Below are 23,329 nucleotides of genomic sequence, written 5' to 3'. Positions count from 1 at the left end.
TGTATATCCCTACATTTTCCTGTATATTCCCAATGTTTAGTGGATGGGTTTGCATTACTTCTATAATGGTTACAATATTAATCTTACAATTTAAATGTCCTCATTCGTGTACACAGAGGAAACAAGATAACAGTATGTAACACTGTGCGCTCTTCCTGTAAATTTGCCAAGTTGCAGGAGATAAAACAATGAAGACGTATTGACAGAGCACGACAGTAACCAACATTACAGCAGCCGCAGCATTATTGACTTAGTACAAAGTGTATATTTAATTAACTCAAATGGATTGCAGTGTTATTTACAGGCACGCTGTCCTCAAACCAAGAACTGCATAATTATTATAATAGCAGGAGTTATATTGGCAGATTATCTCATGTAGTTCTTCATATAAGAGGCATTGCTCCCGGCATACTAAGAAGTCATGGACTATATGACAAAGAATCTAAATGAAATCATTGATTATGAGGTCAATAATGAAAACAAACCATAACATGTGCATTGGCTGTGTAGTCCGCTAACACAGTTTAATCCTTATGCTTTTTAAATTTTTTATTATAAAATACAGATGAAAAGCTTATGTTTGTAGTTCATATATACTGGAGTCAGCACACTTCTTTATGCTTTCCTGGCACAGATACCAGACAAGGATTTCCTGAGTGAAAACTGCTAAATTTGTTGCAGGGGCAGACGACTGGAGTGATTTTCTTGCATACTGAAACAAGTAACACATTCTTTGTGCATAAAACATCAATCATAGCTTTTCTGAAAGAGAAGATCCCGCATGTCCAAGTTAAAAGTTCAGAATATCTGATTTTACAAAAGAATTTGAATGAAGTCAGATTATGGGGAGAAGGAAAACGCAATGAGAATACCGTCCCACGTGTCAGAGGGAATGTCTGTGCAGTGAGTGGAGCTTTGTTGTCCAAACTGAAAGCATCTGTTGAGCCACTTTGCGACTAAACACACATCTGTTTCTTTAAATTGAATTGCTATAAAAATTCAACTGAGGTCAGTGAATCATTGTTTTATATCTTTTTTTTTTTAATCATTTGTTCCTCCTAAAGATGTTTCCTTTCTGAAGAGGAAAACAATGCCTCTTCTAAAAGTTTGCATGGTGTGGGAGTTCAAAGCAACGGCCTTTCTTCTGAGGTCAGCTTGAGGACAAAAACATTTACCAGCACAGTTTATTATGCCACGAGAGTGTACACAGATGATATACAAATCAGATGTGAAGAGAAATGAGAGTGTAAGCAAATTGTTAACTTTGGTATATGACTCCCACGGGGGCTGTACACCTCTTCACAGTCAGTTTGACACCAAACACATAATGGGGCAGGCAGGCGGCTGCTGATGAGCTGTCCAGGGCACGCACGCACACACACACACACACACACACACACACACACACACACACACACACACACACACACACACACACACACACACACACACACACACACACACACACACAAAGTGTTTGTTCTGTAAGAAACAAACCCTTCTATCCTGCTCTCTGACATGTGCTTCCTCAAAGTGTTTATGCTGAAGCAGAAAGTCCAGGAAAAGCAAACTAGGATGGGTGGCATTAAAACAATCAGACCAAATGACTGATCAACTCAATTAATCATTAATTCTCCTTTAAACAGGAAAATGTGAGTCAAACTTTATTGAACTGAATTAATTTATAGTCACGGTTCCTGGACACCTGCTGTGGCCATATTATTTACCACTATGCGCTGAGTTCAACGGAAGGGAGGCTGAGTATAAACAAAAATAAATTTTGGAAAATCTGAAAGAAAACACATTTAACTGTGTTTACTTGACAGATTGCACCCGTGAGTCCACCGTTTAAGCCTTGCCTGGCTACTACAGGCTCCAGGGCCGTGCCACGTGTCTAACTTTGTGCTACAGTTAGTTCAAAAAAATCAACAAAGTTTTAAAACTTGCAGATCTTATCAATTAAGAGGAATTTGGGGGCAGGCCTACAGTTCTGCACGTTAGAGTGTTATAAAACCTTTAATGACACTCTGTGTTGAAAGCATGCCTGCTCATGCGGCTGTAGAGCACAAATGTACAGGATTTCATTACAACGAATCAGAGGAAAGTGATGTAAATTAGAGGACTTTTGCTGGGTGGTTGGGGTCAAAGAGCGCTTTAAGCCCCACTTATTTTAGGTCTCACCCTCTGTTTCCTTTGCAATCACATTTCATTAGTGGGGTCATATTTTTGAGAATCCATAGAATATAATCAGCAAGTTCGCAATGAAGGGCAGTTGTAATATGTTTCACCTGAAACACATTACATCAAAAATACGTTCTTCTATTATTATTTTTCTCCTGTTAAAAGAGCCCCTTAATCCTATGATGTTGAGACAAGGAGCTGTGTGGAGGACATGAAATGGAAAAAGCCATTTGTCATGACCAACATTTCCAGCCGGGTGACGATTTAAAATGTGAATTTACTGCTGTCTTGGAGCTCGGCCAAGTGGTTTTGACCGCTAGAAGAAAAGAGAGGACTATTTCACATTTGTGGTGAATTCTACTAGCTACTGTTTTGGGCTTTAGCAGGTTTTTCTGGGTTCTTTGGTGGAGTGAAACTGACTCTGAACACAGCTTGACATATTATCCCATTACACATGTATCATATATGATGTAACACTGGTGTTAATCTGAATTACTTCTGTTGGATGAAAGTGCTGAAAGTGTTTTTGGTTTAAAATCTAAAGGCTAGGTTAAATTGCAAACAGCTTTATACAGATAAGAGTAAGGTGACTGGCCTCCTTTATAGCTCATCATACTTATACTTATCGTTAAATGTAACTGTTAATGCGAAAATCCTCCAATTCACAAATATTTCAGGAGAGTCTAAGACCTCATCCACATACAGCAGCAGTCTTAGTGTCTCATGAGCCATCAGAAGAGTCCCTTTGAGACTGCTCCACCTGTGACGGGGCTGCACCGTGCTGAATCAAATTAGTGACTTGGGGAGCCATGTTGAAACACAGCATACCACAACTCCCGTGTGAATCTCAGACCTCTTCATTACAGCGGCTGATAAGCGAGCATTAGCCTCTATCTCTAGGCCCGCCAACTTTCTCCCATTTCCTTATCAAAGATTCCGCGATGCCCAAGAAAATATTTGGTGGGAAAGCTGAAATGTATCCCACAACTAAAAAGGCTTTGCAAGCTCTTAGTGGCAGATCCTCATGATTGGAAGGACATGATAAGATAAAACGCTGTGGACCAGAATACTGAAACAGCATTTTGTTTTTAAAAGGTTTCAATTCTACATCCAAATGTATCAGGACAGCGATTATCCACGCAGCATTGTTTCTTTGTTACGCTCTCCCAGCTGTTGTGATGATTTTGTGGAAAACTGTGCTCATTACTGGAAGCTGGAGCAAGCAGGAGGTTTTGAGCAGGCTGCCTGCTCTCACCCATGCAGTGTAATTGGCTCTCCTACTCAGTGAGGTATCGCTTAATAAAGCAGCCTACCTCTGTCTATCCATCTATCTATCCCTGGCGCCATCTTTCCGCTATGCTCAGCAACATTAGCCGCATGAGAATAACAGGGTTGCAAGAATGCCCCAAACCTATTTCCAGATTCGTGGTTTCAGTTGACAAGCTGCTATAATACTAAATCCTTAGAAGCTGCACTATCATAGCCTTAAACTTGGACTCGAGGCAATGCAGGGTGGAGCTGATCTAACTACTATTAGCCATAAAAAAGGGACGATGACACTGGCATGACAGGGGCTCATGGGCAGATGCTGATGACCTCAGAGCCCACAAATCACCACCCGTCATGCAGTCTTACATCTGGATGCTCACACTGTGTTTTTTACTCCCACTTGGGATGACAATTTGTTGCACAACAAATAAAATCTGTTTGCTTTAAAAAAATGTCTTCGTGAACATAACATGTCAAAGATTGTTTGGACTGTTTTTCAAAGAAGAACAAATGGTATTAATTTATGTAGATTTAGAAAATCCTGAATCGCTGTTTTATTTATTTATTTATTTATTTATTTTCATTTCAGGTATTGAGTTGTTTAAGTTGATGGAGAAAGCACGGTGGGTATACATGTGACACATTGTAAAGTCCCATCTCGCTCTGTTTGCGGACTTGAAGCATGAAAATATGCCTGACAGCTGCGGGGAAACATATGCAGCTGATAAGCTTGAGTTAAAACAACTGGGTATTCATCTGGAGGTGATCAGAGGATAGTTCTACCAGGAAAGACACATTCCAGTTATGATGAGATTCAGCTCTAATTAAGCGAACTCCAACAAAAACACGTCCTCCAAAGAAAAATAAATCTAATTAGAAATGCCATGCTGTCGTTTTCTGTCTCCCGCACTTTGTGTCAACATAAAAAGATGTATTGTAATGCATACGAGAACTCTTCGAGAAGCCTTACAGCATGCATAACAAAACACTGACTGTAGAGTAAGAGGAAGTGAGAGTACAAGATATGCTGCTGCTTTCATTATATAGTTCAGTTCTCCCTTTTTACTCATTACTCCTCATTATATCTGCTGCACAAGTCAACAACAAAAGGAAACATCGTGACAGATACCACGAGCCAAGATCTGGGGGAACAGATTGGAAATGCTGCCACCTAGTGAGCATCTTGAGGCAATAATAATTTAAAAAATCCAAAAAGATTTTATACCATCTATCCATCCATCCAGTTATATTCTGCTTTATTTTAGGAAAGACTGTAGTTGAAATGTTGACATACTCACTGGATTCACTGGATTTCATTATGCTATTTCTGAAAATGTATCGGCAATAGGAAACAATTTTAAATTCCTTTAGAACACATCTATGCTACAACCCTTTCATCAGTTTTGGCTTGAACAAACTATACTAAACAGCATCCTATGTCCTGTAGACATGAAACAGCTTCTGTTAAAACATGAGAAATGATACACCAGATATTTGTATATTAAGCTGTGATTGTATAGAAATATCCTAAATGATCCTATATGAAGACATGATACGGGCGTTATGGACACTTTAGAGACATGCAGTATCAGATGAGGAGAGCAGTTCTGTCAGCAGCCACTTGGTGATGCTCTCTCAACATGCAGAGGGCTCCACTTGACATTTAGGGATAATACTCTAAATGAATAAAATATTGCAGACTCATTTTTCATGAAGCAGACTGATAAGTCAATAATCCACGCAAAAGCCTGATTTTTCTTATTAAATCTGCACCACAATCACAGAGAAAGGGGAAGGAAATGAAGCCTAGCAGAGCACTTTGTGAGATCATTTTAAAACTTTATGAAAATTAAGGATTAGATTGCACAAATGGAACGTCATGTCCCCGATATTTTGTATATTGAATGTGATAACAGAGCAAAATTTAATTAGAGGCTCGGCAAATATTCCACAATCTCACAATTCCTCTCTAAGTCAGTCTGGAAAGTCACTGGCAACATGGAATCTGCTTGAAAATGATAACATCTGCATTAAACAACGTAAACTGACAAAGCAAGTTCAAAAAACAAGCCGTGTCAAATGCAAGACTCATCGGTCACTATTATAGTTAGAGTGGTGCCGAGGGTGAAGGCTGATCCGTCGCCTTGGAAGGAAATTCCTTGCTGCAGTCTTCCTGACTTCCTCATTAATCAGCCCCCTCTAGTCAGTGCCAATGAATGCTGACATGCTGAGAAAGACACTGAAAATGCTGCGATTAACGTATACATTTACAGAAGCTGCAACTGAAGATGCGATCTGGGTGACAGGGAGTGACGAACATTTCCACGGTTACATAAAAGTATGAATTGAGCAAAATACTGTAAGGTGTAAGCAAATGTAAAACTAATCAACTCTGGAGGGAAAACAACACAAACCAGATATCTGCTTTCTATCCCCTTCTTGATGAGTGAACTGCACAAAAGCTTAAGTACCTATTTCCCATAATGAATGGGGAAATGGGTAGCTCTGAAGCACATATCCATCAGATATTTTACAGACTGCAGAAATGCAATCAAGCGTATTGATGTACACAGACTCTTAAGTATAAATCCGTGGGTTTTATTCAAAGGGCTTTTAGTGGCAAATCAAATGAGCTGAGCAATCTTTTCCAGACAGAGCAAAGCATCTTACGCCTTCTAAAGTTATCTGATGGCATCAAACATGTACACAGGCATGGCAGGGGGCTTGAGGTGACTTCCCATGGAGTTGTCAAACTAATGTACCACTTTGATTTAGTATTTTTTTTGAAAGTAGGTCAAAGATCAGTATAATCAGAAAAATCAGAAGGAAAAACTTTGAGGTAATTGCGCGTATGTGTGTACTTATGTGATGTATTTTCATTAAACTAAGTTTGAGAAGTTTATTTGAGCACACCGGGACGCACTTGATTAATGAGGCCATCCTCTGGCTTGTATGCATATGCGGGGCTCAAAAGCATTGTTGATTTAATTTGATTTCTTCACGATGTACAAATAAGTGGGCTCAGAAATAATGCATTAGTGAGCGTAAAACAAACACACACTCGGGAGCTGAGACGTAACACAACTGATGCAGTAACAAAACAGAACTAGTTCATTAAGAAACGTGATAGTAATTCATTATTTAGCTCAAAAACAGATTTAATAGTAGTTAATGGTTTACCTTTATTAGTATGCTTGGCTTTTTTGGTTTAAACCTTATATTTTGGATATTAGACTGATGGTTTGTTACAATGTCATTGTATTATGATATTAAATTAATCATGTGTAGGTGGAATCTAGTTAGCCTAAATAGCCTATATTGTGAGAATATTTGTGACTCAAACTGCTGCAGATTATGATTAATTACTCTGTAAATCACTCTAAAATAGTTTGGGGGAATTCTAGACTCAGGGGGTGGGTCAATGCATAGTAATTTTGGACATTGAAACATGTCTAAAATACCTGGTGTGACTGTAGGGATAGACTATACACTGATTTTGCTGCAAAATGATAACAAACCGTCTTTGATGATCATTACATTTCGAGTTGATAGCTAAAAGAAAAGGGACTTCAGCCATGACCACTTCGCTTTGCTGAAGGTTGAGTCTCATTTGATGCCGTGGATTTACATGATCAGAAACAAAATCCAGGAAAGTGAGAGCAGCCGATCTCTGCAAGCCCATATCATCTGACAGCTCAGCTATGAGCTGATGTACTGGGACCTTGAGGTCTGCTTGATCTAAACTTGTGCTTAAATAAGTTTATAGAAAAGTAAGATACGCTGATCTTTTGAGAATTAAAATTTTATTATTTACCTCACATAGGGTAACAAAACAAAACAGAAGCACATGATATAACTTTTCAGGAGTTTGTGGTTTGAGCTCTTAATTGGAATTAGCCCAGTCAGATAAGACTGGAAGTCAAGTTTGAAAGCGCTGATAAAAGTGAGTTTGGACCCTGAGTTTAGTTACATTTTTTGGTTAAAAATTTAATTGCTTATATAATTTTATATACATTTTTTGATATTTGTATTTGTATATACAAATAGTTTCATATAAAAAGCAATATAATAATCTAATTTGTTTTTAAACTTTGCAGGACACTGGAAATGGCATGGATAAACGGCATCTCCACTACTGAAAAAAATATGGACAACTTCTTTCCTCAAAAGGGTTTGAGATCCTTTTGAAGAGCTTGGAACAGCTGGATTAGGGTGTCGGTCCATATCTCTTTCTGGTGCTTGTTGGTGATACGAGCCAGGGTCTGAGTGGTGTACACTAACGTCAGCACTGTCCTCTCAAAGTCCTGCCAGCTCAGAGGTTGGCGCCGCTGGGTGAGCTCGGCCGTCAGACGCCTGATGTCGGAGAGCCTTTTAGGCAGTACTTCCTCACAGATGACTTCCAGCTTTTCCACACTTCTCAGGGAGGCCAACTCCTCATCTGGAATCAGCAGGGTGTGTCCATCACCTTGTATCTGCATTCCACCCAGCAGAATCTGGGAGATAGATAGGCATCCACTAAATTCACATTCACATATATAAGCAGCTAACTGAAAAATGGAGTTGCTAGCAAGGTCACGTCCTGTTAACGGCTATTTCAATCTGTTCCAAAGAGCCTAATCATCTAAATATTTTGAAATGAGCCTAAGATGGCATAAGAAAGTAAAATATCTTTTTCATCAATGTCACCAAAATATCTCACATTCCTGCTAATGATTAGGAGCACAGCAGCAGTACACAGTGTTTTGTTCTAATCAGCAGGGTGAGGCCACAAATGTGTTATTTTTAGAAGTCTTGTGCACATTCTAAGCATACTGGTTTCCATTAAAGAAACACTAGCTCATGAACTATTTCGGGGCCGCAAGAACTTAACTGACCTCAAAAAGCAGCTTGATGTCCTCCACCGAGTGCTGGAATGTGGGGTTGATCAGTGAATATGTTCCCCGTTTTATCCTGTATGCAGATGGGTACAGCACTAGAACACACAAGAAGAAAAAATTGGATTATAGAATCTCCCTTTTCAAAAATTAAGGCAGGACATTATTTATTGTGACATTTATGCGGGAGGGCCAGAGGTTGAGTAAACACATATTCATTACTGTTCAAATATTATGTATGTGGTTGAGACTTGGGCTCCAGCTGTGAAGAGATCAACTGGTCTTTGACCTGAGCCACAGTTGCTACAAGCACCAGCGGCCTGGTGCCCCCAGAGGTGCGATATCTGCTTATTGACTCGTGGAAGGGCAGGTGTAACTGACCTCATTTGGTCAGGCTTCAAAGTGTCAGCCCATATGTGTAGCAGACGGGGGATCTCATAATGTGAGGTGTCCTGATACGGCTGGAATGAAACCCCTCACTTTCAGCTAGAAACAGTTGCTGCTGCCGCCTCATTTCTGTGATAAAATTGAGCAAAATCCATATTTTCCTGGAAGTGATAACAAGAGGCTAAACCTCACATCTAGAGGTGGACAGCAGCTAACATTACTCACATACTTTCCTAAGTATCTGATGTACTAACAATTAAGCACGGGGCTATTTTGGAATATTTTGTTTTTACCCTAATTCAGAGGTTTTTAAAATTCTTTTTAAATACACATTGTACAGTGTGATGAAACTTCAGAGTTCATAATTCTGGACCACCAGAGTGAGCTGCTCTATAGAGATGTGAAATTGGAAAGAAAAATCCAGCAGAAGCCTAGCACAGGATCTAGAGGAGATTCATCAGGTCCTTCAGTTGATCTGTCTGCCGATCACTGAAGCCTGATCAGAAATGGTCTCAGTGGAAGAGTGGCTCTCAAGAAGGAAGGGGAACAGAGAGAAAGGGCTGGGGTAAGTTAAATTACACAAGAACTGATATGGTTAATCCCATTTTACAACTTTTGTTACAAATCGAGTCAATTAGTTCACTGGTCTAAAATGAAAAATAACATTATGGTCTAAATTGTCTAAATAACATAGCTGTGTCTAAGAAATGATTTGTGAACTTCCTTAATCTAGCAACACATTTGCATTATAATAAAGAAAGATTAAGAGTCACACGAGAATGTGCAGGGTCTGTTTGTAATAATATAACTTTGAATACTGCCCAGACTTTGAAAACTTTTTTGTGTATCTCTGTTATCTCTCCAAGAACCATTTTTGTTAATGTAGCATCAGGAGAAGAAACTGAAAATCAAATTTGATTTGCACAGAAGGAGGTCCATCCATCCATCCATCCATCTTCATCCGCTTTATCCGAGGCCGGGTCGCGGGGGCAGCAGCCTAAGCAAAGGAAGGAGGTTTCACAGTATAATGAATTAAGGTAAAACTTCCTCTAGGGTTCTACAGCTGTTCAGCTCTCTTTTTCCATTGCTACCCATATTCTGTTGCCGTCCAGTACTCCATTCAGCGTGTAAGCCAACACACGGAGATCTTAATGAGGTATACAGTATATAAACACTGGCATTCATGTGAATTTGGATGTCATCCTTCCTCTCTGCTACAGTGGCATCTATGGATTCCTGCTTCACCAATTCTGCAGTAATGATCAGCTTGACTGCCTGCAGCATCGCTGGCCAGATACATTTAGCTTTATAGCAATTGTCAGGCCAGCCAAAGCCACACAAATTGGCAGAGCTCCCTATGTACCTGCTTCCTGCTTGGGCGACTGCCAGTCTCAGCTCTGGCCTCCCTTTCGCAGCACAGCCACTGCTCTCAATGTAAAGAAATGTGTAGCTCCACATTTCCATGTTGGGGTTCCAAAAATCTGGCACATCTGTGTAATCTTTAGCATGTTACCTCAGTCCTTCCACCTGCCCCACCGTCAGGGGCCATAGCCAGACGTTGTGAAATCTCAAATAAACATTGTCTAACTCCACCTTTTCCTATAATATGAATTTGGGTTTCAAGGATCAAAACATATGTACTTATTGTAAATTCCAAATGCAGATGAAATGCTGTTCACGACCCTCATCATAATGTCAGAAATCAATAAAAGTTCAAACACTTCTAATGGAGAAGTTTGAACTTGTTGAAGAGTGACTCTGAAGCAATATAATATGCAACATGCACAGTTGTTCCAACCCCCAAACACCAAAGACAAGTAGAGAGAAGATTTCCCCAGATCAAGTACTAACATCCAACTCTAAGTGGATGACAACTTGTAGGTGAAAATGTATACTCCTCATTGAGTATGCAGCTCCCAAATGCATCAGGTATTGTGGAGGAGCGATGCCTGTGCAGACATATTAGTTACCGAATAGATACGGTAGCTTCAGCGGGCCATTGCTAAAGTAAACAATACAACACCCGAGGGTGCTGATTAGAACAAGGGTTATATCGTTAAAGGATTGAGGCGATGCGGGGAAATGACAGCTTGGAGGCCAGCCCAGCGCTGATTTACATCTAAAATTAATAATCTGTAATTTACATAAAAAGGCTCTGCTACTACTACAATAGTCCTTTGGCATGTAGGAAAGTGTGTGTTTTATGTTTATAGCAGCTCCAATAGCACTTTGGAATAAAAATATTATAGCTTGTTATAGTTGGAGCTGCATTAGTGTATATGTGCACAGGCAATAACAGTAATTCTAGTCATTCCATTAAATTGTTCGATTTCTCCCAGCACAATATTGTGAGGGCGATACTGACTTAGAGGAAAGATAGGTAGGGGCACACACTGGATATCTAAATGAATCATGCTTAAAGATTACAATGAAAATGAACTAGCTTATAAGTTTGAGACACTGTGACTGACAATATGGCCAATAACAAAGAAAAAGGGCACATATACGTAGAAAGGAGCTAATGAAGGAGCACAGGTGGTTGTGAAGGTCAGGTAGAGATAACAGATGTGAGAAATTGAGGCCACTGCAGGATAGATATTCAAGATATTGTTCATTCTGTTACAAGCAATAAATAAATTATTGTCATTTAGCGCCTGCCCTCACTGCAGGACAGCTGCAGGACAGTCATCTTTGCATTGTGGATTTTAGCTTTGAGGAACTGCATGAACAAAAATATGTCACTGTGGAATTTCACATTCCCCAATGGATGACCAAATAGAGTGCATAATAAAGTAAATGGGAAAGAAATATTTCGACACAGCTGGTGAAGGGCAGACAACAACAGATGATTAATGGTGCAGAAAATGTACTGAACTTTGCAGTGACAACATATAAAATCCAGGAATTTATCATAGTGAAGGAGAAATAATGATATTTAGTCATTTTTGATTACCAACCGCTATGCAAAATCTTTGATTATGCCGCGTTAATGTGCAATATTTATGAATGTGAAAGTGACATCTCAGCTTTAATCACTACGATTTTATCACATGTAAGTGAGGAGGCTGGTGAAGGTAGGCTGTCCATATATGTTAGAGCTGGATTTTCCATGAAGTTGTTTTTGGTGGGTGGGGGGTCGGGAGGTAGGGGTCGGCTAACGTGCAGGCGAACAAACCATCACGAGGTGATTCATTCTTATGAGCAAATTTTTCTTTTTTCTCATTTTCAGCTTGAATGTTTAATATACTGCTGATGTCCTTTATCACAACATATCAGCTTTCCCTGCTGCTTGTTCTAAGCCCATTCACCCGTCATGCTCCCCTCCCTCCTTCGGCGCTCCAAACAATCAATGTTTGGATGGGCAGGCTTCCCCCCAGTGTCATTATGTAGAGGCAGGGAACTTGTAATCTCCCGCTAACTGCTTGCAAGGAGATGAGGGAACAACAAAGATCCATTAATTAGCTGGGCTAAATGGTACTCCTGGCTGGAAGGATGTCTTGACGAAGACAGAAAGAGAGAGAAGGAAAAACAATCAAAAACAGAAAAAAAAACCCCAAATGAATGTCTGGATCCCTCCAGCGTACGATAAAAGAGGGTGAAAAGGACACAGGATACAATGAAATCTTCCCTGCAATGGACCATCTTCTACATTTCACTATATCTTCAAATAATAGAAAATTGTAAAATCCCAATCCATGACAGTATTGTAATGAGAGAGAGATTTAAATTCTACCATTTATGATGTAAACACAGATCATCATAAATACTCCGAATAACTGTGAGGCCAGCAGTAGTAAAGCCCAGCTGCAATAAAGTCATGCAGTGGTGCCAGGGAAGCTGATATATACTGGGGACAGTAGTGACAACTGGAGATATGGGAGAAAGGTTGCAGTTTCTCCTGGTTCCCCATCACCCACACTCCACCTCATGGAGGTGTGAGCTTAGCCTTTAATAACCCACACAAGCCTGGGCACATTCCCAACTCATCACTTGGTTAGTTTCTTCTGTGATTAGTTGGTGTCACGTTTACATACAGTGCCCTTTAACATTGTTTTTCAAAATATGCTAATGTTGTGAAGAGGCCTATAAAACCTATTGCAAGAAGAGATTATTCAAGGTCACATGATCCAGCTGTAACTAAGCTTCATCAGATTGGAAAGTTTTAGGCCTAATCTTAAAAGTAGAGAGGGTATCTATTCTCAGTACCAGTGTTCAATAGCTCTATTGTCTTATTCCAACTAAAGAGATGGGTTTGCAACCAGCAACTGCTAAACTACTAAAGTTGAAGTCATGTCATGAACCGCTATGTGTCTAAAGGTTTTGTAGATCTGATGAAGCAAAACAGGAAAACAGGTCTAAATAATAACAGCTTCAATGCTTCTTATTTCAGAGAATCAGAAAGTCCAAAGTCAAGTCCAAAAATCCTTTAGTCAACGAAGCATTTAGCTGGGGAATCCAACACAAAGAACACAAAGCTAAGGAAACACACAACTATATGCAACAAAAGACAAAGGAATACTGAGACAACATATATACAAAAGGTAATGCAGGAAGAGGAGACGGGTGAGGACCAAAACCAAGCTGAAGCCAATCAGGGAATCAGTGAGGACAGGGACAGGAACAAAAGCTACACTCAACATGAATAAAAACAGAACCCTTAAAGTAAAGACAGACAACAAGATGGAGTGAACATGAAGACAAAGGTGACAAAGACAAACAGAGATGAGACAGAAGGAGGAACAGAAAAAGGGGAACTAATTAAAAACAACCCTAAAGTTACTGTTTTAACAGCAACTGAAGGAACAAATAACAAGGCTAGAAAGACAAAACTTGTAAACACAAAGGAATTAATGAGTAAAAAAATTAAACACTAACAATAACAGAAACCTAATCCAAAGATCACATAACTTCAAAACTACAAAGAATTCTGAACTTGAAAATTCAAAACCCTGGGTCCAAAACCGGGTGACCACTTGTTTAACCATTCACAGAATGATCGCAGATCAGTTGCTCACTACTTCCTAAAACTTGTTGGCTTGTTGGTGGTTTAGTAATTGGTTGAAGACCAAACCAGACCTGAAGGCCAGACAGAGATTGTAGAGTTTGCATGGAAAGTCCCTGACACTCACCAACGCTGGCCGAGCAGTACTGAAACTGTGAAAAGTGAGACAGAAGCAGGAAACATTTACTTTCAAGTTAAAAGCTGTGCCTAGTGTTTGCAGACAATCCGATGTCTTTACTGCAAATTCTGCTAATCACCAAAGAAATCACAAAGAGATTTTTGGTGCAGGACTCTCTTCGCTGTTGATTTCACCTACAGACACAAACCTAAAGACAGTACTTGCCAACCAGTTTGGGAATACTTTTCAGTTATGTATGACAATGTTAGACTGTCATACTGGTGTCATACTGCAAACTGACCAATGACTGATTGTCATGAGTGCTATTCACAGAGCGCTGAATGGCTACAACCACATCGTTGTAAGATGATGAATGATGAAATATATACTCTTAGGCTCTCTCTTGGATTCAGCGATGGCTGCCCAAATCAGCGCTCCTCACTGTCCTGAATGTGCACATCCTCATCACTGAAAGAGCGGCTGCTGGCCTGTACATGTAAACAGAGCAGTCCTGGACCGATTCTATGCTGTGCTATCCACTCCAGTGTGAACTGAGCTGCTTGCAGTGAGATTGTAAATAGAGAACTGCCGTTTCCCTCAACTCCAGGAACATTTCTGAACATTAGCTTCACTTTCTTTCTGCTCTTGTTTTCAGCAGCAGTGGGCAGTTGTTGACAACACAGACAATTAATGCATGTTCAGAAACTTTTTATTGACAGTGTCACTTTGGATTTTTGATTTATTGCTGAAGGGGGAAAAAAGTCTTACAAACTTTTAATAAAACAATGATTAAAAAATGATTTCCTGGATTTTGGTGATATGGTATAAAAATGTAAACAATTCTGAACTTTCTTTGTTTTTGCTGGCTTCAGCGTCATGTGACTTGTCTACAGATTTCAAGGCCTGCGAGTGATGAGAAAGGAATTTCCTCAGTGAGTAGATCCAGTAACAACAGGCCAGTCATTTTTCGCTGGAAAACGATCTGCTGATGTCCTGCAAACTGCAATGTTCCTGCTAACTGAAGAGGATAAACACATTCTTTCACAGCTGGAACCACAGACTCGTACCAGGACTCAGCCATCACAATTTGACTCTGTCTCTGTCTTCTAGTAATATTTTAAATGATCCCACAAATGAAAACAGAATAATTTGTGAATGCAAATATACTCAATGGTGATAAAATTGCCATTTATCTCATAATAGAGAGACACTAATCAGACTCTTAATAATTGCGCATTTAGACCTAATTACCAGAGCTTGTGTGCCAACATACCTTTCCTGTGGTGCTGACTGGCAGCACAGTAGCTGCACAGGTAAACAACAGTGAGTAAAGTCCACCACTGTGCCATGCTGATGCTCACAACCAAGATCCACTCGTACAAATCAGTACACACTCTCTTCTTTCTGAGTTCTGTCTCTCAGTCATAAATGAACATCTCAACGATGGATGAGAACCCTCCTTTCCACTTCATAGGCTTTGTGCATAGGATCATCTTTCACTGTGTTCAATTTTCTTTTGTCCCCCCCCCTTCCTCATCTACTTTCATTTCTTTCTTTCTTTTTTTTCGTGTGTGTGTTCTCTTCTCAAGCCAGGGTGTCTGGGCTCTCATCTGGAATTCATCAGAATTTTGGGAAAGCCTGCCCTCTTGGCTGGACTTTTCTTACAGCTACTGGATGGCTGCTTTACTGGCTGAGTGGTTCAGCCACTGAGACTCTTCAGTTGACCAGGCAACTGAGCAAATGGTTGAGTGGCTGACGAAATTGCTAACTGAACATAATCACATCCACTGAGCCACAATCAAGCCAGTTATGAGAGCGATGGACTACTCAGGATAATAACTAATTTGACCACATTTATCCCATCACACTGTAGTCAGAGGTCAGACATGGGACAACAGCTTTTTTTTTTCATTTATTCACAACATTTGAAGAAAGAAGCAGCCTGAAGTCCAAATAGGTTGTAAATAAGCCAACAGTTCTAAGAAATAGTTATTTTAACCCCCCCCCAAATCTTCTGGATAGCAGACAGTGACAGATGCTATTTGGCTGTACACTATGATGGAGGTTAGTGCAGTTTATCTTCCACAAGTGACATCAAACCAATATTTGAGATTATTTTAGCTTCATAAGAAAATGGCCCGGGTGGGTGCTTAGAATAGAATAATTCTGGTGTTTGCCTTCTATTTCCTTTAAGTATGTCTGGGTCACCTGAGGGTTCCTTAAGCCCCTTGCTTACTGCCCTACTACTTTATAGCATGTGTACTTGTGATCCCAAATCTCAGCATTCGATTACTGCAATCTATAATAAATGCTAGTGATTCTATTTACTCACTAAAAATAGAAACTGTCCCCCTTAAGTAGATTAACATTTTTGTTGTTGCTGTATGCTTAAATTCTTGGTTATTTTATTACATTTTTCAAATTCATCTTTCAAGAAACAAAGCCCTGCCTTAAAAGAAGTGTTTAGATGCAGGTAGGGACCCCAGTTCTGCCGCAGGTGTATTCCTGCTAAAAGGGAGTTTTTCCTTCCCACTGTCGCCAGGTCCTTGAACAAAGAGGGTCTTTTGATTGTTGGGGGTTTCTCTCTATCGTTGTAGAGTCTTTAACTCACAATATAAAGCGCCTTGAGATGACTGTTGTTGTGATTTGCTACTATGTTAAAAAATGGATTTGAAAAAGTTGAAAGTACATCAAGAAAACCCGACTGGAGACAAACAACTAGTCAACATCAACAACGCTGTGAGGACCGCTCAGAGCATCTTGATTAAAGGCTGTCAAGACTCTCTCCCCAAGTCTATATTCTCTCCTCCACAGTGCCTTCTGCTCTTTGTTGTCACAGAATATGTGCAATAAACACGCAGTACGCCTTCTTGTGCCAAGGCATATAATAGCCTGTGTAGGTGCTTTTGGATTTCAGATAGTATGCTTTCTTGGCTGATTCTCTAAGGCTGTGTCTGCTAAAATAAAGGAGATAATATTCCAGTGATGGTCTTGCGTAAAAGCAGTTAAAAAGACAGACACTTGTGGCCCTGCAGTAGATTAGAGAGCAATAATTAATTATTCAAATAGAGTCTAACGATATCAAACTTAAATGCTTATTTTAACAAAAACAAAGGTGATAAGAGCTAGTTTCTTATCGACACTATGCCATTTGAATAAACAATGAAGTCTACTTTCTGCATGAAGTTAACATCCACTTTTTGAATGGAAAGCCACTGAAGTTTCACCATTTGACAGAAGCATCAGTAGTTTATGTCAACAAATGCATTTAGATATGATCGCACAAGACAAATAGTTCTCTCATTTCATTTGAGTAGTAAATGAAAAGTCAGTGAGACGTTTGGGAAAACTTTCAACTGATTTTAACAGTGTGAAAAACGACACAATCAGTGAAGGATTCATGCATTTCATTTTAGTGTGCCCAAAAAAATCTGATGGGAAATAAAGTGAAGAAGGTGCATGGAAGGATTATACAGCATGCAGCATAACAAAAATTTTTTTTTTTAAAAACAGCTCATCCTGCTTGATTAGGAGACATAAAGCATAGAAATGGTAATTTAGTGATATTAAGAAATTTGATTCATTTACACAGCTCTGAATTTATGTGCTTTTGCTTTACTGCCACCATATGTTTGCATCTTTGCTAGTAGCAGATGGGCGCCCAAGGTATAATGCCCTCAGCTTTCTTTAACCTACTCAACACAAAACACAGTTGCAAGGATGAGAACTCTGGAAGAGTGCCTCTGTGGGCAAGCTGTAAGTCTCGTTCGCATGCGATTCACATGAGTAACACGTAAGGCGCAGGCAGATGGCGTTCTGAAGGGCAAAACAAAAGCCCAAAACATAATTCTCTGCTGCTTATGTCCTTTGTGTTTGCCTGCAGGTGCACAGATTTAACTACTGTAAGACAAGAAAAATGGTAATGACCCCTGAGTGCGTGAGGTTGTACAAACACAGTCCGATCATGTGCAGTGTGAAAGAGAACCAGTTCTCTTGTCTCTGTAACCATGAGGGGGCAGTGTTACGACACAGATCCTGAGTGATCCACAATTTCCCAACTTATCCAAGATCCTGCAGTGATTGCTGCTGCTCCCCAACTCTTTTGACGATGGTGCATGAATTCCAAAATAATTGAATTCTATTCAGATAAGGTCTGGCAACGTGAATGCAGCCACTTAAGAGAGATCAAAGAGGTTGTTTGGGTTCAAACCAGGTGGGGACCCTCGAGACATCCTTTAGTTTAATTGCTTCTATGCTGCAAATCAGTGGAATGCCTCAAATATGCAAATTTACACGAGGCCACTGCACATCTGAACTTGCACGAGGCTTGCTTAACAGTCGAATTGCTATCACGCGAAAAGTCTGCAGCTGCAGTTTTATGTTATAATGCAATGAGTCAGGATAATAAATAAACACCCGATCTGATTGTGCAAATAAAGAAAATGCTGAGATTCGGACCGCTGGGGCTTGGTACCATTGCCCAGCTAAGAGTCTGTGACTCATTGGGAGTGTTTGGAAGAATAGCGAAAACTTGTCATTTTATGATGTAGGTAGTTATTGGTTTGACATATTGCTGCAAGTAAAGCCTGGAGACCACAGCAAGCGACTGCTTATACACGTTTAAACACATTACCTGGGGAAAATGCTTCCAGAGCATATACAGTACTGTTAATATACATGCATATAATGTTGTTCAGTTCAATGTTTCTTTTTAATTTTAATCCTCAACCAAATATCTGCTGAGACACCTTCCTTTTTAATTATTTCACTGTAAATGACAATTGGTTCTTGCTTTGTGCTCAAGGTTGCAAAGAGGTAAAAAATAAAATAAAAATCACAAGGACCATATTAAAATAAAATAAGAAATGAAAGTAAATATCAGAGACAAGGTTGCAGAGAAAAGTGCATCATGAGGATAAATACAACTTAGGAGTCCAGGCTTTAGAGAAAGAGTGAGAAAAGTTTGAGAACAGTTAGAAATGAACTCTTAGAGTTTAAAACCAAGATCTATTGATTGACCATAGTTAGTGGCAGCATGGCAGCCGTCACAACAAGTGAGGCCAGTGTGAGAATGGGCTGTCTAGAGAATCTCTACCTACCTGGCAGGAGGCACATCACACTTCAAAACAACTCAACAAAATACTGCGAGCATGTGAGTGCTCAACCACAATGCCTAATCATCATACCTCAAGCAGAATAATTACCTCGACTGTCCATCACACCTCTGCAAACAATTTCATCAGGGCTCGTCAGCACAGAAGCACAGTCACAGCACTGAGTCTTTAAATGGAGCTAGCATGTCTTGGACAGCTTGGAACGTCACGATCAGCCCTCGTGGGTGCCGGGTGTCTCCAAATCCTAAAAAGTAGGTACTTGTCTGCCTGATATATCCTACACACTAGAGAGGAGACAGCTACAGCAGCATGTTAGCCTAAACAGGCCACCTGTCACATTACTTTGGCATGCAGTATTTATTACCAAACAATATCCCAATTAGCCATGACAGGAAACAAAGCTTTGTAACACTTGAGAAATTAATAGAACGTGTTTGCAAAAATCATGTTGCTAATTTTCTCCTATGTTCTCCTGTTTGACCAATTAATTTATAATAGCCTGATTCATAGTCAGCTGTGCAGCCATTATTACAATGCACGAGTGTAAAACAGCAAAACAACATAAATAACTGTCTTCGCAGGTTAAAACCACAGACACACTCATTAACATGATGTATAGCATAGATTTTAAATTCTTTTCTTTCTTTTTTTTTTTTCCAATAAAAGCTACCACTTTCAGACAGTGGTGTTGGGAACTATGAACACAGAAAAGTAGCATCAGATTTTTATCCACCATGCAATACCATCTGGAAAGCATCTGATTGGCAACAACTTCAATTTTCAGCTTGACAATTATCCCAAACACATTGCCAATGCAGTAAAAACGTACCTGGACAGAAAAGCACACAGTGGCTCACTACCAGTCTTGGGTTACCAAGAGCCCGGACTTCAACACTACTGAAACATGTGGGAACGTCTGGACAGAGAACGTAACAACATCCAAAGAAAAGGTTTGGATGTCCTTCGAGAAGCCTGGATAACTATTTCTGAAAACTACTCAAAGACATTAGTAGAAAGCTTGATTAAAAGAGTTCAGGCTGTGCTGAAGAATGAAGGTGGCTTTAGAAGGGACACACATCCAGAAGTTGCAGTAGTTGCTGCAGAGAGGGATATTTTATTTCAAGCCAACAGGAAAATAATCACGGAAATAGTTTAAAGAGACATTACGAACACATAGAAATGCATATTAGCTACGCAGCATAATTTTTCCCAGCACTGAATGCCACTGGAATGTACTTCATGCACTTCATACCTTTCTTTGGTCACTAGCAACTTAGCTTTAAACATATTATCTCCCCCTGCTGGTACTGCAATTTGCCGCAACTTGTGCATGCACGTCCATTTCACGGTAAAGTGGGAAATGGACATGGTGGACTGGCGTGTCTATTGTATGCTTTGCCGTGATATCGGGGTGTCCATGTATGTTTGCGTGTGCCAAATAAATTGATTCATCTTTAAACAAAATATATTTAATCAAATGAGGCGTACTCAGAACTTTTGCACAATACTCTCAAAAAGCTAACATAAAGCCAGATCAGTGTCAGATTATAGTCATTTAGGCAAATGTGTTTCATCTTTTATGTTCCGCATTAGCAGCATGATACCAAAACCTGCTGAAATGTGACTGAATAAATTGATACTGCAAATTGGCTAAACTTAAATCAAACAGCTTTTGGTACCTAAAAGGTGTTTTGTGCATTCACATGTAGATTATCTTCATAGAGTTAATTCAGTCTATGCTTTGGAACTGCACCAAAATGGGCAACGCTATTAATGCCTCTGGGCTCCCCATGAGCCCAGAAGGCCACAATCACTGTCTTTGTTATAATTTATATAATTGCACAATTTCTTCAAAATGTGGACCCCTGAAATTGCAGATAAAAACTTTTGTATTTTACTAAATCAGCCCCAGTGTTTAGTTTTAATACCTTTAATATTTTAGATGGTGTTATGCTGACATGGTGAATATTCTTTTAAAAAATACATTTCATCAAATTATCACTGACTAACTGATATGCACTCAAAGTAGGGCAGGGAAATAATCCACTGAAGGGAAAATTAACGGGCTCCCAGAAAAAAAAACAAAAAAAAAAAACACCCGGGGAAGATGTGTGCGGCTGCTCAACAGGGGCCCTCAGCTCATTTTACCCAAGGCCCTTTGGCCGATTATGTTTCTAATGAAAAATCATGTCTATGCATAAAATAATGTTATACGCTGAAAAAAACCCTCTTCTTGTGTACTTTCTGGAATGCAAGAGGAAAAGAACAAAATGTTCACAGAACAGAAATCAAACATTTAGTTTGACTAAGCATGTTTGTAGTTCTTAAAAAATAAAAGATCCATGTTCATATGACAACAGAATTAAAGCTGGGCTATCTTTAATTTATCATATAAATTTAATATCCATTAGATTTCTAAACGTAATGTTTTAGGTTTTGCAACCAAAGGGCTAAGTTAAATTTATCTTAAATTATGAAGTTAATTAGCAAACTAGGCAACACTAATTGCTTGTTTTCGCCTTCAGAATAATAGTATGGAAATCTGACTGTGGTGTAAGGACTTTTCTGTCATGTGAAAGTAAAGCAAAGCTAATAATTCATTAATCTCAGGATCAGGAAAAGTTTACAGGATTTAAAGGAAAGCCAACCATCTCCCCATGCCCCACAGCCGCCCAACTGGTTGCTTGTATCTCGAATAACTATGGATGTGTACACTTCATTTCCTGTAATCATGCGCCGCTCATGCTTGCTTGTGCGTTAGCGGATTTCAGCATGTTAATGAAAGGTACTCATTGAGTCATGGTGAAAGACAAACGCATGGGCAGAGCAACATCACTCACCATGATCATGACCGATGCATGAATTGGTCTCACGATTTCCAGTTACAGTTATTAACTGGTCATGAGTAATGAGGAAGCAGTTTTCTGGGCCTCATCATAAGTGCCTCAGTATTAACACACTCGAGAGAGGGGAGTCACGATGTGAGCCACAAGCATAGAAACACACTGACTCAAGCTTACATAAAACAAGGTAATGAGAACGCTCCGGCATATTTATTTATTTAGTTATGTTTTTAGGAAGTACTTGTGTGGATACTTATGAGGAAATTCAATTAAAATAGTTTTCAAAAAATAATTCAAATTGATGTTTGTATTTCTAAGTTTTACTTGATTGTAAATACAATTTAATCTTTACCTTTAAAGGGCTTATAAATCAACCTTATCTAATGTTATCATAGAAATAGGATAACCGAATAAGTTTTATGCAGTAAAGCCCATTTGGCAAAATGAAAATGTGCTCACAGCAAAAGTATGGCCAACATTTGATTTTGGAGGAATCTTTACTTATATTTACTTGGGTTTAGGGATCAAGACAGATCTCGGGCTGCCTTTCTTCCGACTAATGCTAACTTGTTCTTGTTCCGCCTAACAGGGAAATTTGCAAGCTTTCAAATACAAGCTCTATTCTGTGGTTGATGGATAAAGTCAATTAATTAATCTAACTTCTGCAGCTGAAGCTTGTTGCCAACTATACAGCAGATTGCATTCATTGAAGCCCGGTATTCTCTTTGTTACGATTTGAGTTGATGAGCTACAAATGCTCCAGATTAATAACATGTTGACAGTGAGAAAAGCTGAAACGATCTCTGTCTGGAAACAGGATACTGTTTTTAGAAAGTTTTTAGGACTCTATTGAGTGCTGTAGAAAAGTTAGTGCAGCCAATTATTCAGTAACATGTAGAACCACCGTTAGACAAAATTGTGGTCTTTTAATTTCCTACCACAGCATTTCAATCAGGTCGCGGTCTGGACTTTGACTGGGCCATTGCAACACCTTGATCCTTTTCACCTATTCTGATGTAGATTTAATGGTTTGTTCCGATGCAACTCTGCAGAGCTACGCCATGATGGCATGCTCTTCTAGAGAGAAGTGGTTCTCTCATGGCAGTCCTTCCAATAAACCCAGTTTCTAATGAACTTCAACATTTAACAAGCTTAACTGTTTAACTAGTAGAGTCATTCGCTTTTTTGCAGTCTCTCTCTATCCAGATGTTCCCAGATGTTATGGTGAATTTGGTCCGATGTCCACTCCTGTGGCATTACGTTAACACATACTCTACCTAAATGATCCTGACCGGCAAACTGCCAATACTTCTGTTTTGATGGTTACACCTGCTGATGATCAGTTGATCAAGTGTATCTGGTTAGCAGATCCTTACCATTTTAATTCTCGTGGAAGCAATAAGGATGTAGTTGATATAGGGGCTGCACAGTATCTCGAGAAAACTTCATCATAGGAAACAGTGTAAAGTAGTTCTAATAGAATTAAACTCAGTTAAATACTGTCCCCCACTTATATGTATGTAAAAGATGCGTCAGTAAAT

General features: G+C 39.5%; 1 protein-coding gene across 1 annotated transcript; it reads right to left on the bottom strand.

Moving 5' to 3' along the window:
- Positions 1-7,548: 7,548 nt before the first annotated feature.
- On the bottom strand, positions 7,549-15,240 carry fam180a (family with sequence similarity 180 member A). The gene is made up of 3 exons (XM_026148206.1): positions 15,105-15,240; positions 8,325-8,422; positions 7,549-7,943 (listed from the first exon to the last, which is right to left on the bottom strand). Exons 1-3 carry the CDS (start codon positions 15,178-15,180, stop codon positions 7,614-7,616), a joined length of 504 nt encoding a protein of 167 aa, XP_026003991.1. The 5' UTR covers positions 15,181-15,240; the 3' UTR covers positions 7,549-7,613.
- Between the last annotated feature and the right edge of the window lie 8,089 nt (positions 15,241-23,329).

This window comes from Astatotilapia calliptera, chromosome 17 (genome assembly GCF_900246225.1).
Source record: "Astatotilapia calliptera chromosome 17, fAstCal1.2, whole genome shotgun sequence".
NCBI classification, from domain to species: domain Eukaryota; kingdom Metazoa; phylum Chordata; class Actinopteri; order Cichliformes; family Cichlidae; genus Astatotilapia; species Astatotilapia calliptera.
Note: the sequence above shows the minus strand (reverse complement) of the source record. Positions and strands in the feature narration are given on the sequence as shown.

Coding starts and splice junctions, on each gene's coding strand:
- fam180a (XM_026148206.1), bottom strand. CDS start 15,180: ATGGCACAGTGGTGGACTTTACTCACTGTTGTTTACCTGTGCAGCTAC. Junction 8,423..15,104: donor CAGTCAGCACCACAGGAAAG/GTATGTTGGCAC, acceptor TGTGTGTTCTAG/TGCTGTACCCATCTGCATAC. Junction 7,944..8,324: donor ACATCAAGCTGCTTTTTGAG/GTCAGTTAAGTT, acceptor TCTATCTCCCAG/ATTCTGCTGGGTGGAATGCA.